General features: G+C 37.2%; 1 protein-coding gene across 1 annotated transcript in view; it reads right to left on the bottom strand.

Moving 5' to 3' along the window:
• The window catches only part of MINPP1 (multiple inositol-polyphosphate phosphatase 1), a 36,121-nt gene extending 19,435 nt beyond the window's left edge, over window positions 1–16,686 (bottom strand). Inside the window, exons 1-4 of the mRNA XM_065922852.1 lie at window positions 15,999–16,686; window positions 11,390–11,587; window positions 7,275–7,372; window positions 2,613–2,746 (exon numbers count right to left, since the gene is read on the bottom strand). Coding sequence (XP_065778924.1) covers window positions 2,613–2,746; window positions 7,275–7,372; window positions 11,390–11,587; window positions 15,999–16,635 — 1,067 coding nt within the window. The 5' untranslated portion in view covers window positions 16,636–16,686. The remainder of the gene's footprint in view (window positions 1–2,612; window positions 2,747–7,274; window positions 7,373–11,389; window positions 11,588–15,998) is intronic.
• Between the last annotated feature and the right edge of the window lie 79 nt (window positions 16,687–16,765).

The raw sequence follows: 16,765 nt of genomic DNA, 5'->3' as shown, positions 1-16,765 counted from the left end.
TCCAAGATGATGAAGACTTACTACTATGTTTTCTTCTCAGCGTTTTAGCTCTTAAATCCAGGTCACTGGTCCTACATTTTGTTTGTTTCTTTTTAAAAATTGCAGTACAACTATACTAGTTTCAAGTGTATAACAGTGATTCAATATTTTTAAAGATTATACTCTAAATTATTACAAAATAATGGCTATGTTTTCCTGCACTGCACAATATATCCTTGCTGCTTGATCCTACATTTTCCTCTAGAAGTCTTCTAATTCTAGATTTTGTACAAATCTATAATCCATTTTTCTGTATTGTATGGGGAAGGGTCTGAGTGTCATTTTTTTAACATATGGGTATCCAACTGGATTCCAGCACCATTTGTTGAAAGGACTCCAATACATTACCTTGGCATCTGTGCAAAAAACTGACCATGTATATCAGAATTTATTTCTTGACCTGATTATATTGATCCATTTATTTATGGCTACAATTTTATAAGTTTTAAAGTCAGGTATTTATTAAGTCCTTTTGCTTTTTTAAAGTTGTTTTACCTCTTCTAGATCCTCTGCATTTCTGTATAGATTTCAGAATAAGTTTCTCAATTTCTACAAAGAGATCCACTGTGATTATGACAGGGATTGCAGTCAGTCTACAGATGATCAATCTGAATCTTCCAATCTATAAAGATAGTATATCTCTGGATTTATTTGGGTTATCTTTAATTTCTCTCTGTAATGCTTTGTAGTTTTCAGTGTACAGAAATGCTCATTTTTAAAACACCAATGATAAACTTCTTACTTAAGCTCTGAGTCTGGTAACAAGTTGTAACAGCAAATTTTGCAAAAGTTATTTAAGAATCTTTCAGATACAATTTTAAGTTTGCCATACCTCACATTCATCAATGAGATAAACATTAAACAATAAAAAAACAGCAAAGATCTGTTATCTCATAAAATTTAAGGGTTTTAAAACATTCATAAAACCAAGTAGGAAAGAAATTAATCCCTATCTCAAAGAGGGAACGTGCCTTGACTATTCTGTTTGTGCTACCAAATCAGTGTTTGGTAGCAGAAACTTAGTACAGCTCTTTCTCCACTTATGACGGGGTTACATCTCAGTGAACACTTCATTAAACTGAAAACATCCAGTCAGAAACCCACCAAACATCACAGCTTAACCTTTTGTTGTTGTTCAATTGCTCAGTTGTGTCTGACTCCCTGTGACCCCATGAACTGCAGCATGCCAGGCTTCCCTGTCCTGCTATTTCCTGGAGTTTGCTCAAATCTACCCTACTTTAAATGTGTTCAAAATGCTGACATTAGCCTACAGCTGAGCAGAATCACCTAAGACAAAGCCTACTTTATAACACAGTGCTGAATATTTCACATTAAACACTGTGCTGAAAGTGAAAAGCAGCATGGCTGTATGGGTCGAAAATGGTTCTAAGAACACTGGCGGTGTTTTGCTTGTGGCTGAGTTGCTGACAGGGAGCTGTAGCAGGCTGCCGCTGCCCAGCAAGGTGAGAGCACCATACTGCAGATAGCCAGCCTGGGGAACGCACAGCTTCTGCTGGATGTGTATCATCTTTGCACTATCATAAAGTCAAACACTTAAGTCAAAGCATCATCATAAATCATGAATTAGGAACCACGTGTACTTAATCTGGTTTTCTTCCCTAACTTCCATCTAACCCAAGGAAATTTCACAAACTAAAGTCATCCACACACACACAACTTCTCTCTATATGTATACAAAACTTAATACCACAAACTCAATCAAATGCACCATTTTCAGTCTTTCTGTCACAATCTTTTACTACAAGATTTTCATTTCCAACTGTGAATATACAAGCTTTCATGGAGGCCTATTTGTCAAACAGTTTAGATTCTATCAAAGGTTCCAATTATGAAAAGTATTTTTAAACTCTGAGAAGTATGAATGTTAAAGAGACTTTTTGATGAGAAACTCTCATTTAAAATAAAACTTAGAAAAATTCATACCAGAAATCATGTACAATTTCACTATTTAAAATATAGCAAAAATTAGAAACTACCAAATGCTCACTGACAAGATGATATAAACTATGGTATTTACTTACTGAATATTGAACATTACTGAATATGGTACTGCAATAAAAATGAATAAACTATAGTATATGTAACAACGTGACAAATGTTATAGATGTAATGTTGGAGGGGGAAAGAAACAATCCCAAAATACAGTAAGCATGTGTCTCTAAGCAAAACTAAGCATGTCATTTGGGCACAGATACATTCACAATAAAAAAAAAATTTTATAGAGACTAAGGAATAATATGGACCAAATGGGGAATAGTCTGCAAAGGGGATAGGAAGTAAATAGGGCCAGGGGAGAGTGGAAAATGAAATCACGGAGAAGTACATAAATAGGCAAACGCAAATTATTACTAATGTTCCAGTTCTTGGGTTGAATGGAGGGTGTACATGCCTTATAACTTACATAGGTCATCTAGTTATTTTGTAAGTAAAATTATTTTTTAAAAACATAAAAGCAAAATCTATTTTTAAAAATCACCCATTATAAAACATTTTCCAGAAGCTTAACTGGGCTTTAATCCTGTTAAAAAAAAGCTTTTTTAAGAAGTTTTTACCGTTGTTTCTGCTTAACTGCTTTGTCCAAGTGCTGAAAGATATCCTGAAACAGGGTGCAGCTGGATCGACTGTTAATAGTGTACCCATATCCTCTTTTCCAATATTGCTTCAGGTCATTTAAATATTCTAAAACCTAAAAACAAAAATTTCAAAAATCTTTACATTTTTATTAATGTAACAGATTTTCTGATTTAATAATGAGCTCTCAGAAAAGGTTACACTGTTTAATCACTGTTCTACACAAAGTACAGGAGAATCTTAGCAGCTACAAAGTTTTTATTTACCATTTCTTTTTTTTTTTTTTTTTTTTTTAACCATTTCAAGCATTTAAGGGTGAGACCCAGAGATTTATGCTGAGACACAAACCTGAATAGGAATGTAGAGACTTGCAAGAGCAAGTCAATAGTATTCACAGCCAACAATCCCAGCATCCTTGACAGTTCAGAAGAGTGGGATAAAGACGGGTAAGTGCCTCCCTTCTCTTCTAAAATTATATTAAAATGATAGCAAAGATAGATACAGAAAAAAGAAAACATACATAGAAAAAGATTCATTATAGCACAGAAAGCTGCTCACAGTGAGTCAGGGATTTTAAAGAACTTTAGGAAGGTAGAAACCAGATAGAAAATTAGTTACTTTGGTTCAATTAACCAAAAACAGTAATAAAAATAGCAATAAAAGTAGACCAAGACTATGGAAAATTGGTACTAGAAGGAATGTATTAATATAATAAAACATTCTAAAGGACAAACTGACAAAAGACACACATCTCTAAGACCTATTAATTCCATTTATAATAATCATCACAGAGGAACATGAGAGACAATGTACAAGAATATCTTAGAATAGCAATGCTTATAGGAACCAAAAAAAAAAAAATCCTAGAAATACCTAAACTTCATTAAAAGGTAGATAATTAAATAAACTATCATGTACACATACTATGGATACTATGAGATTATAGATCTACATGAACTGACGTGGAAAGATCTCCAAGACATAATGCCGAATGAGAACAGCAGGTTAAGAATAATAAATACTTGATGGCCTCACCACAGGCAACAGATCAGACCACCAACCACTGTTAAAGTGTGCAAGCATGCTCAGTTGCTCAGTCATGTCCGACTCTTTGTGACCCTATGGACTGTAGTCCGCCAAGCTCCTCTGTCCGTGGGATTATCTCAGCAAGAATACTGGAGATGCCATTTCATCTCCCAGGGGATCTTCTCGACCCAGGGATCAAACCTGTGTCTCCTGCAGCTCCTGCACTGACAGGTGGATTCTCTACCACTGAGCCACCTGGGAAGCCCATTTTAGTGTGATGGGGCAATATTAGGCATTTCTGAACCTGTCATGGCCAGAGTATTCTTACCCTACCGGAATTTTTTAATGTAGCCCAGTCTATGTTGTTTAACTACTGTTGGTAATGAGAGAAGAGCAAGATAGGGGGAAGGATGGGACACAGATACGTATAGAAGAAAGATGGTCAAATGTGAGCCATTGAGAGAGGCCTGGAACAGAGCCTTCTCTTACAGCCCTCAGAGGAGACCAGTCCTGCTGACATCTTAAGTGTGGACTAGCAGTAGAATATGTTAATCTTCTTTTTCATTTTCCTGAGAAGTAATTGAAAGCTATAATTTATGCAGTTATTTTCAATGTTTGGAGCCTTATGCCTTTCACAGATCTATTAAAAATGTTGGATTTCTTTCATTTTGAGTTTTGAAATCTTGGACACATTCCATAATTTAGTTGAGATTTACTTCATTATCTGCTGAGAGTTCCAGCACCTCCTCAGAATTGTGCAAAGTTCTCAAAAATGCCCTTAGCACACAGACACTGTTCAATAAATGCCAGTTGTTTTGTAAATTTTGTAAATTTCTGTATTTTTGTAAAAGACATTTGCTAAAGAAAAAAAGTAGAATACAGTTCAATACCATTTACTACCAAAATACACACATACATTAAAAGATTGAAAAGTACACATCCAATTGACAAGAACAGTCGATTTTCTGTGGAGAGCTCTTAACTTGGAGTTGGTGATTAAGGTAGCCTTTATCTGAATGTTAAAACTTGTATTCATGTATCATTTGATCCAACACCAAAAGTAGAGGATAAAAAGTTGCAATCCAAAAGAGGTACAAGAGAAGACTATGTAGCTGTTATGAGCCATTCTTCCCAGAAAAGTCCCTAGAGAAATTAAGTGCTAGATGTAAATTTAAAAGCAAGAGCAAGGACAGGCCAGTGCTATGTACTAAAAACAAAACTCAACAAATATTAAAAGTGAAAGTGAAGTCGCTCAGTTGTGTCCAGCTCTTTGCGACCCCGTGGACTCTATCCTAGAAGGCTCCTCCATCCATGGGATTCTCCAGGCAAGAATACTGGAGTGGGTTGCTAAAGAGGTAATTAAATCCAAGAAGTTAACAAAAAGGGCAATGTAAAAATTTTTTTAATGAAAATAAAAAGAATTAGACAAAGTTTTGCCAAATCTTTTCGAGAAATAAAACAAAAATAGTATCAGAAATGAAAAAGAAGAGGCACTCTGAAACTGACACGGGGAAAAGAATGTCAAGCAGAATGCAGCAGTCTTGCTGAGCCAAGGAGTCAGTACTCAGAGTTTAGTAAGTCTGAAGTGACTGGAATTAGCAGGTTAGAGAAGAGAGGAAGAAGCAACACAGGAAAAGAACTCCAAAAATCATGGGGGGGGGCGGGGAATGGGCGCGAGGGGGAATCCCCTTGACTATGTTGCTAATGTTATGGGATTTGTAAGCTGATCAATTGCAGAGACTAGGAGATATTCACAAGGCTAGAAGATATTCACCTTCCAAGCAGCTTAAGTAGAGAGCTTCCACAGACACCAAGAGATCCAGGATTTCAATCTGGATGCCAAAGGGTCATACTTTAATAGTAAAGATGTGTATAAGTAAAGTCTTATGTCTGAGTTTTGTAAGGCCAGGTCTAGAATATGAAATTCAGGAAGAATGATGTTTCAAAAGGATCAAACTGATCCACAAGTAACTTAACTGCATAATAAAACAAAATTCAACACTTAAAAGCCAAAATCCAAGTATTCAACACCGTAATGTTCACAGTGTCCATTATCTAATAAATAATTACTAGAAATACACGAAGAAACAAGAAACATAACATTAACTAGGAGGAAAATCAGTCAATAAAAGAATCTATCATAAGAAAGAAGGAATACAAGCACAATCCAATACTAGAAAATGTACTAATGTAATTAACTATGCTAGAAGATTAAAGAAGAAAAAATAGTCATTTTCCTAGATGCCAGCACAAGAATTCAGCACATTCTTAATTTTAAAAACAATAAACAAAGTTTTAGCAGACAAGAAACAGAAATTTCCTTAAGTTGGTAAGGATAACTACTGGTGACTATGCCAAACATATTTTATAATGAAAAACTGGCAGTGCTCTTAAATAGAAAATATATATTTGCTCTTTTCTCTCAGAAATCACTGTAAAAAACAAGAATCAGAAAGAGAAAGGCAAATGCTCCTTTCAAAGAGATTAGAAATCCTCTGTATCCTGAGCCACCACCGTAAATGAGGAAGGACTGCCAAATGCAGTAAAAATCAAACAAAACATCTCAGATAAAACCAGCAGAAGACAGATCCTCAAAGCACATGGTATACTTGCAGAAGTAAATCCAACAATCCTTGCTTAAAACAATGAAGTCTAAGAGGAGCCTTCCTGGACAGCCTGTAACACCATTACAGGAAACATACTGACCATCCATCTTTACATGAAGTATTCTGCAAAGAATCTCAGAGAAAAACTCTAAATTGTAAGGCACAATACTTATCTTTGAACCAATAGGCTCATCCCTATTGGCCACTTGAGAAGTAAAAGCTGAACTCATTGCAAAGATGAGTAATTAAAAAGGTGCTAGTGTCTATACAAACATACAAATTAAAAACAAGACAGCTACACAGATAAAACAGCCAGAAAAAAAAAAAAACACCCTCACTCTAGAAATTCTACAAAGCAGATGAAAACTATAATTAAATACAGTATCATGAATTCTAAAGACTTAAGAAAATAAAATAATCATTTAAAAACGAGTACACAAAATGAGAAAAAAAAGATATGGGAAGAAGCCTAAAGATAGAAATATACACTGGAACAGCTCCAAAAACAGCTGGCTTCTACAAAGAAGCCATGCAAATGAAGAGGAAAGAAAGGAATACCAACTAGGCAGGCAGAAACTGTAGATGAATCACTGCCATCACCAGGTAGAGCACAGAACTCCATATATTATGAAAATGTTATAAAAGAATAGGTATTGGAAATCCATTCATCCTCACTGAACTTTGGAAATCCATTCACCCTAAAAAAAGAAGAATTTGGATTATATTAGCTCTACAATCCTTCACGGCAGTAAAATTTGATGATGGGTTAAGTAGGTTTTCAAACGGGTGGACCTAGAAATCAAATCACAATGAAAAATGTTTCCCAGAGTTTTATGAACACAAACTATTTACAAATAGACAGGTCCTATCTGAACAATTAATCTTTGTTAAGAAAATTATGAGATAGTCCAAGACACTTAATGTTCCCTACTCTTTTCTGAAAAGCTGCTTCAAATAACAACAATGAAAACCATGCAAAGAAGGCAAAGAAACTCCAAAAGTAATACATACCTTTGCATCATCTATGTCAAAAACATCACACCAAGGAGATTTAACACCTTTAATTGCCAGGTCAAAGGAACAGGTGAAAAAAGCTACTTGAATTAAGTCTGAGAAAAAAAAGAGTAAAATTTGTGGGTTACTATTTTATGCAGTTTTCCAAAGGCTGAATATCTACAGAATGCCAAGGACTTACTACATAAAACATAGTTTGATTCTGTTAATTTTAGAGGGTTGGAAGAGGGGAGATAAAGTTATAAAAGGTTTTAATCCCCAACATGAAAATTAGCAATAACAAGGGACATTTATTGAACAGTTCTTTTAACTACACAACAATTTAATTTATAACTATTAAGAAGAAAGTACAGAGAAGGATATAAAAAAGGAGAGAAGAAAAAGGGCAGAGTAAGTGAGGAGTCAAGAGGAAGTTGAAACAAAGGGTCAAGGAGAGAAAGAGGGAAAAATCACACTATGCGACCTGACTCTGCCACTAACTATCTCGGGCAACTCATTTTAGGCTCCCTGGATCTTGACACAAAATAGGCAAAGCGTTTATCCTTTGGTCAAACAATAGTAAAGAATATATAATTAATATATCTATAACACATAAAGGGTACCTATGTTCAATGAGAAAAAACAATAATCCCACAGAAGATGGCCAAGGTTTATAAAGAGGCAATTCACAAAAGGAATGAAATAACTAATAAACCTATGAAAGGAAGTTCAACCTTACAAGTAACCAAAGAAACACAAATTAAAGCTAGATATCATTTTTCACTACTCAAATTGGTAGAAGTCAAAATGACTAATAATATCCACTATTGGATGAATTAGGGGAAATGAGCATTCTTATATATTGCTGATATAAATTTTTATACACTTTCAGAGAACAATTTGGAAGTATATGTCAAGATGTAAAATATTCATGCTCCTTAATCCAATAAGTCTACCTATATTTGTTTATCTTATAAACTCTCAAGTGCAAAGAGCAGACTATAAGGATGTTCACTGTTGCATTATTTGAAAGAGCTAAAAACTAAGAAAAACTTCAATAGAAAAGTAATTTCCTATACAAAGAATCTGGACTGTATTAGCTTCAGCCTCTCTGACCAGTAAAACTTAATGATGGGGTAAATAACTTTTAACTAGTATTGACCTAAAAATGTATCATATATATTTTTGAAATAACACAATTAAAAAAAATTATGCAGCTACATTTCTAAATAAGAATAAATTACAAAAAATACATTCAACTTCACCTTTCTATGTTAAAAAAAAAGGTATTTAAATAACTGAAGTATTTTCGAGCAGCTACTCTGTGCCAGGTACTGTGTTAATGCTTTGCATGAATAAATCTAATATAATCCTTCCAATAATCCTATGAGGCAGGTACAATTTCTGTATCTGTTTTACACAGAAAGAAACCATGACATAGTTATAAGGAACTTGTGATGTATAAAGATCAGAGAGTTATTCAAAAATATAACAAAGTCAAGAATCAAATGCAAACAGTCCAATTCCAGAACCCATGATTTTAACCATTATGTTAATACTGCCTCCAAAAAGTTGCTCTCACCCAATCAGTAAAACACAAATTTATTGTTGTTTTCAGTTGCTAAGCCGTGTCTTACTCTTCTGCAACCCCACAGACCATAGCCCACCAGGCTCTTCTGTTCATGGGATTCCCCAAGCAAGAACATTGGAGCGGATCACCATTTCCTTCTCCAGGGGATCTTCCCAACTCAGGGATCAAACTCATGTTTCTTGCATTGACAGGCAGATTCTTTATCACTGACCCACCACAGAAGTCCAGAACACAAAAATCCTTGTCAATTCAGAGACTAGAAACATTTTTTTTTTTTAAATCTTAAACAATCTTAAATGTCCACTAACAGAATAATGGTTAGATACTGGTAGTTATATAATGTAATTCTATACATAAGTATAAATGTAGAACTAGAATTACACACATTAAATAAAGAAATACAAAGTTGAATTAAAATTAAATTCCAGACTGATATCATAGTTTGACATCATTCCTAAAAGTTTAAAAATCTGCAAATTATATCCCATTTAGGCACACAAATATAAACATTAAAAACTGGCATAGGATGACTTAAATGCTCAATTCATAACAATAGTTACCTGTGGGGAGAAAAGGAAAGGAATGAGATCCTGGAGAGGGCCTAAGGGCCCTCAATTTATTTAAAGCAACTAACTGAAGCATAATTTTAAAATCTGATCAAACTAAGTTGTGGGTATATAGATACTCATTATATTACCCTTTATTATTATCTATGTACTTGAATTATTTCCCAAATAAGTAATTTTTAAAGCTCTGCAAATGACTCCAATGCATAGCCAGTTGAAGAAAGAGAAAAAACTCAATTTTAAATGCTAGTCTAGACATCTTCACTTTTCTGATCCTTTGGCATTCCAGGTGGTGCAGTGGTAAAGAATCTGCCTGCCAATGCAGGAACTGCAGGAGACTGGGGTTTGATTTCTGGGTTGGGAAAATCATCTGGAGGAGGGAATGGCAACCCATTCCAGTATTCCTGCCCAGAGAATTCCATGGACAGAGGAGCTTGGCAGGCTACAGTCCATGGTGTCACAAAGAGTCGGACATGACTAAGCATGCACTCACATAAAGCATTAAGACACCAAATCAACAGATGCTAGTCTACTTAATTTGTTCCCAACATCTCCTGCACTGGTCCTTGGAAATTTATTCACACTATAAAGAAATCATACTCTATATATAGATTCATCAGTATCTGCTGTATGGATTACACATTCCTAGAAAACGGGAAAATTTTTTATTGTTTTTCTTAATTTCTCATTGCTAGGTGAGCATGTATTCTGGTTTTCCACCTGCTCTCCCAGCACAATTATTAATAGTGGTTTCCTTTTACCCAGGTTGCATGATAAATTGCAGCCAACCCACCCACTGCAACAGCTTATGGCAGATATGTCTGTTCACTTTCTCAAAATCTCTAGGATAAAAGCCTCAAAGGAAAAAAAAAATCACACTTCTTTTCTAAAATTTAACCCCTTGCAAACTTTAACATATACTTCTGAACTGCTTTAAAAGCTAAAGAATTTTTATATGATTTTCCATTTGTATTACTTTCAGATCAGCTCAGTTCAGTCGCTCAGTCGTGTCCGACTCTCTGCGACCCCATGAATAGCAGCACACCAGGCCTCCCTGTCCATCACAAACTCCCGGAGTTTACTCAAACTCATGCCCATCGAGTCGGTGATGCCATCCAGCCATCTCATCCTCTGTCGTCCCCTTCTCCTCCTGCCCCCAATCCCTCCCAGCATCAGGGTCTTTTCCAATGAGTCAACTCTTCACATGAGGTGGCCAAAGTATTGGAGTTTCAGCTTCAGCATCAGTCCTTCAATGAACACCCAGGACCGATCTCCTTTAGGATGGACTTGTTGGATCTCCGTGCAGTCCAAGGGACTCTCAAGAGTCTTCTCCAACACCTCAGTTTAAAAGCATCAATTTTTCAGTGCTCAGCTTTCTTCACAGTCCAACTCTCACATCCACACATGACCACTGGAAAAACCACAGCCTTGACTAGATGGACCGTTGTTGGCAAAGTAATGTCTCTGCTTTTTAATATGCCATCATATACTATCTAGGTTGGTCATAACTTTCCTTCCAAGGAGTAAGCGTCTTTTAATTTCATGGCTGCAATCACCATCTGCAGTGATTCTGGAGTCCAAAAAAATAAAGTCTGACACTGTTTCCACTGTCTCCCCATCTATTTCCCATAGGAGGAGATAATTCAGAAAAGTAATTGCTGTTTTGTAAATAATGCTTGCTGGTAAAGCTTCATATAACTTTGCCCTCAAAAAAAAAAACACAAAAAAACAAATCCAGTATATATCAAGAATTCTGTGTATTAACTTACACAAAACTCAAAGAAAAATCTGAACCTAAAAATAGTAAGCATGAGATATAGAATCTTCTTGACCTAGAACACATTATTTTCTCAATGTAAAATCAATTGTGGTCCCTTAAAAGGAATAACTTTATTCTTCCATATTTTTCCATATTTAGAGTTTAAAAATCACTTAAATTACTTCAGAGTTCAAATGCAACATAATAGGCACATTACCTGCATTTAAGTTGTTGACTGGCACTTGCAAAATATCTGCAACTTTTTTTAAAATGTTCTGCATTTCTGGTCCAGTTTTAAAGGCTTCTACATGATAAAGAGCAGTAGCATTCCTTTCCACTTGAGTCAAAAACTTCTCACAATGATCAAAGAACCTCATTAATTTATCATTAATTCTTGGAGGTCCACACTCCATATCTGAAAGGAGAAAAAAATATTGTGTGTATACGTATATACATATATATATACACACACACATCCATTGACAGGAATGACAATTTCAAACTAATGAAAATTTTGTTTCAAGTATAAAAAGGAACACTAAAAACCTATTCACACCTCAACATATCTGAAGTAAGTAAACACACTGCTTATGAAAGATATGGGTCAAAACTATTTCCCAATTGTAAAGACTGTTAGTTCATGAGAGGATGGAAAAAAAGACAGAAAAAAAGACTAAAGAAACAGAGAACATCAAAGGTAAAAATAAAATGTTAGAGCAATACTACACTATGGAATAAATTGAAATGAATGTATTCTTAAAGAAAACAAAAAATGATTTGACATGAAAGTCATAAGAAGTGCAAAAATGTATTACATAGGTACTGTTTCTATCAGGCATAGAAAATTTGAGAAATCAAACTAAAAATTAGCAAAGCTTCTAATAACAAGGTGAGAGAGAATTCAAGGTAGACTCTGTTTTACTACTTTAATTCAAAGTCTAAATAAAGAGTATTTCATATTCTCAATTAACTTTCTCAAACCTGTGTTACTTTACAAAAGACTACTTTGGACAAAAACTATTGACAACAACACAAGATATATTAAAGTTTCAGGTATTATGTATTTCATTGTGCTAGATGTTTTCTGATTTGGTTTATTTTCTAATTGGAGCTCCTACATAACTTTCCATTTAGAATTTTATATGTTACATTATTTCCCCAATTAAGGAGCAAATACATACTAGAAAAGCATTCATAATCATGCTCCAACTACTGGGGTGCCTTTTAAGTTTTCTTAGTCATATTTAAAATACACAGATTTCAGTCATTTCTCCAAAAATTTACTATGACAAGAACACTAAGTACTAATAGTATATAATATTGTTTCTGTAATTAAAATGAGAAAATTATGTCTTTTGGATGTGTCTGTGAAAATATCTCTATGTATGTGTATGTATTCATTTCAAATCCTGAAATGAATAATTAAGCCCACTGAATTGGCAATTGGATTACAGTTCTTAAGAAACATCTTGACTAGGAAAATAAGTCATCTTTCTCATCTTTTTCTGTGGCCTCAGAATTTCCTAAGTGGATCTGGATAATTCGCCCCTGCTATTATCTAATTACTGCTGTTCTTTAAACAGAAACAAAGGCATTGTTCTATTTCTGTAAGAATACAAAATCCAATTCAGTGGCTTCCCTCCAAAGCCCAGATGTACAAAACAGGCAAAACAATTGTCTGTAGATAATAATAACGCAGCTAAGCAAAAGGTTTAATCTCTGAGACTGAAAATGGTGAGGGGTGGCTTATCCTGAACTATTTTGACCCAGGGCTGGCAAATGCTAATTCTCACAATGCCATTTAAGGGCAAAAATTCATTCATCCCAGAAGGTCCAGTGGTTCCTTTCTGGTATACACTAGTGTATACCAACATTCAGCTAATTTAAAAAAATTGTGAGAAATTTTCACTCATATTAATGGGGAAAAGTCTAGCTATTTAATCAAAAAGCGCAATTCAACAAGTGACTAAACACAAGTCAGCAAAATAAGTTACCCACAGAGCAGTGACATGACAGTGTCAATGGAAGAACTCCTTGAAGATGGCTGAACAGCTGAAGAGAGGGTGCTATTTGAGAAATGACAAACCAGTCTACTTCTAACTTATTTTTCACTTGGGCTTTTTAAAGCAAAATGATGCCTCACCTCAACTTTGACCTTAAAGCTAATCAAGAAGTATTAACACTCGTTCATCTCTCTGGCACAAAAATGTCGTGTTTTCATTCTTATCCTTAAGTTACAGGACAAATAGAAGTTGTACATACAGTGCAACAGTTAAGAGCTCAAGCTCTAAATCATTTTCCCTGGGTCCACACCCAGTCATTTGAAATTAGGTAAAGTATTGTTTCTATGTCTCAACTTTCTCACCTGTTAAGATGGGTGAAAATGCCATCAACTTCAGAGAACTGTTGTAAAAATTATGTGTTTTCCATAGTGGCTGTACTAGTTTGCATTCCCACCAACAGTGTAAGAGGGTTCCCTTTTCTCCACACCCTCTCCAGCATTTATTGCTTGTAGACTTTTGGATAGCAGCCATCCTGACTGGCGTGTAATGGTACCTCATTGTGGTTTTGATTTGCATTTCTCTGATGATGAGTGATGTTGAGCATCTTTTCATGTGTTTGTTAGCCATCTGTATGTCTTCTTTGGAGAAATGTCTGTTTAGTTCTTTGGCCCATTTTTTGATTGGGTCGTTTATTTTTCTGGAATTGAGCTTCAGGAGTTGCTTGTATATTTTTGAGATTAATCCTTTGTCTGTTTCCTCATTTGTTATTATTTTCTCCCAATCTGAGGGCTGTCTTTTCACCTTACTTATAGTTTCCTTTGTTGTGCAAAAGCTTTTAATTTTCATTAAGTCCCATTTGTTTATTTTTGCTTTTATTTCCAATATTCTGGGAGGTGGGTCATAGAAGATCTTGCTGTGATTTATGTCGGAGAGTGTTTTGCCTATGTTCTCCTCTAGGAGTTTTATAGTTTCTGGTCTTACATTTAGATCTTTAATCCATTTTGAGTTTATTTTTGTGTATGGTGTTAGGAAGTGTTCTAGTTTCATTCTTTTACAAGTGGTTAACCAGTTTTCCCAGCACCACTTGTTAAAGAGATTGTCTTTTTTCCATTGTATATCCTTGCCTCCTTTGTCAAAGATAAGCTGTCCATAGGTTCGTGGGAATGCAAACTAGTACAGCCACTATGGAAAACAGTGTGGAGATTTCTTAAAAAACTGGAAATAGAACTGCCATATGACCCAGCAATACCACTTCTGGGCATACACACTGAGGAATCCAGATCTGAAAGAGACACGTGCACCCCAATGTTCATCGCAGCACTGTTTATAATAGCCAGGACATGGAAGCAACCTAGATGCCCATCAGCAGATGAATGGATAAGGAAGCTGTGGTACATATACACCATGGAATATTACTCAGCCGTTAAAAAGAATTCATTTGAATCAGTTCTAATGAGATGGATGAAACTGGAGCCCATTATACAGAGTGAAGTAAGTCAGAAAGATAAAGAACATTACAGTATACTAACACATATATACGGAATTTAGATAGATGGTGGCGATAACCCTATATGCAAAACAGAAAAAGAGACACAGAAATACAGAACAGACTTTTGAACTCTGGGGGAGAACGTGAGGGTGGGATGTTTTGAAAGAACAGCATGTATATTATCTATGGTGAAACGGACCACCAGCCCAGGTGGGATACATGAGTCAGGTGCTCGGGCCTGGTGCACTGGGAGGACCCTGAGGAGTCGGGTGGGGAGGGAGGTGGGAGGGGGGATCGGGATGGGGAATACATGTAACTATATGGCTGATTCATGTCAATGTATGACAAAACCCACTGAAATGTTGTAAAGTGATTGGCCTCCAACTAATAAAATAATATTAAAAAAAAAAAAAAAAAACAGCAAAAAAAAAAAAAAAAAAAAAAAAAAAAATTATGTGAAATAAGTGTGAGGCATGCCTGGCACACAGCAAGCATTAAGTGCTTGCTATTATTATTTTTTGTTGTTGTCTATGACTATTAAAACATTTTCTAAGGAGAAAAGCATCATTCCAGAGAAACAGAAGGCCTGGATTCTGGGCCTGACTCAGTCCTTAAGACTAAGAAAGGACTATCAGCAAGGGATATTCTTGGGCTCAGCATCATGACCTGTGAAATAAGAGCGATGCTAGATGATCTCCCAAACTTTCCAAACGCATAAGTAATGGAATAAAGTAGTAAAGTACTGTGCCATGACCATGGACCACAGCTACAAAGAGAGTAACTCTACAGTACATGCAAGAACAAAAGAGAAAAAAGCAGAGCAGAAAAGAAAGTCCTAGAGCAGCTTCCTAAAATAGGTTGTAGGTCTAGAACTGATATCAGAAAAAATTGTTAATAAAAAAAATAAAATAAAATCCAAATACTATCAGAGGTAAAGCCTGAGGAAAAAACTCAGATTGTATTAAATTAAGGAAAAAAAAAAAAAAGCCTGCCCAACTGTAGAACTCGCTGTCAGAGAGGAAAGGAACAAGGGTTGGTGCTCAGAGAGAAATTCATTTTGGGAATGGGTGATCAAAAACTGCCCTGGCCTGTCTCCTTTACTATTGGATCCCCCAACGTATACTACAGCTTCCTGTACGTAGAAGGTACCAAATTCATCCCTGATAAAAGGATAAATGAATATTATGTATGAGAAGGGAGAGAGTCAAGTGCTGAACAGTTCAAAGGATGGGCGCGGGATGGGCGGGGAAGGACGGGGGCCTGGGGTCAGAGGGAAGTGAGGAGAGGTTGGAGTCGGGGAAGTCCAGGATGTGGAGTCGGCCCAGGGTGGTCACCTGCGACGTCGGGTGGCGGTAACCCCGGATGGTAGTGCTGCCAGAGACCCTGCAGGAAGGCGGCGCCGCTGTCCACGCAGCGGTGCTTGGAGCTGGTGACTAGCTGCAGGCGGCCGTAGTTCTCCTGGCTGAAGAGGGCTGGGAAAAGGGAGGCTAAGCGCAGGGCCAGCTGTCGCATGTCCTGCCGCCCCTTCTCCACCAGCTGCCCGTCCATCCAGTCCGCGTACCACAGCGGCCAGTCGGCCAGCGCGGCGCCCAGGTCTCCGCGGCCGGCAGCGCGGGTCCGGTCATCCTTGTCCCCGCGGGCCTGCAGCAGCCCGTGCAGCTGCCGCAGCTTGCGGATCTGTTTGGTCGTCGGGTAGCGGGTGCCATGGCGGATGAGGGCGACCAGTTGCACTGGGGTGCAGGTCTCCTCTAACAACTCCGGGTCCCGCCGCGGCGCTTCAGGGTCCGGCAGTAGCCCGGGGTTGGCATCCTCGTAGCGAGTCTTGGTGCCGAAGTAGGGGCTGAGCGCGGAGACCACACTGTCCTCCGGCTCCAGGAGGGAGCAGCGAGAGAGCGACGAGACCAGCGCCACAGCCAGGGCCGCGACGGGCGTTGCGGAGACCCTGACGAGGCAGCACGGGCCGCGGGGCATGGTGCGCTGCGACCCGCGGAGGGTGACGTACCGACTGGGTCGCCGACTTCCGGCTCCGGTGGGCAGGGGGCGGGCCTGAAGGGCGCTTCCGGCCGCTGCCCCCGGGATTCACTGAGAGTTTTCGGCACTC

Source organism: Muntiacus reevesi, chromosome 2 (genome assembly GCF_963930625.1).
Source record: "Muntiacus reevesi chromosome 2, mMunRee1.1, whole genome shotgun sequence".
Classification (NCBI taxonomy): domain Eukaryota; kingdom Metazoa; phylum Chordata; class Mammalia; order Artiodactyla; family Cervidae; genus Muntiacus; species Muntiacus reevesi.
Note: the sequence above shows the minus strand (reverse complement) of the source record. Positions and strands in the feature narration are given on the sequence as shown.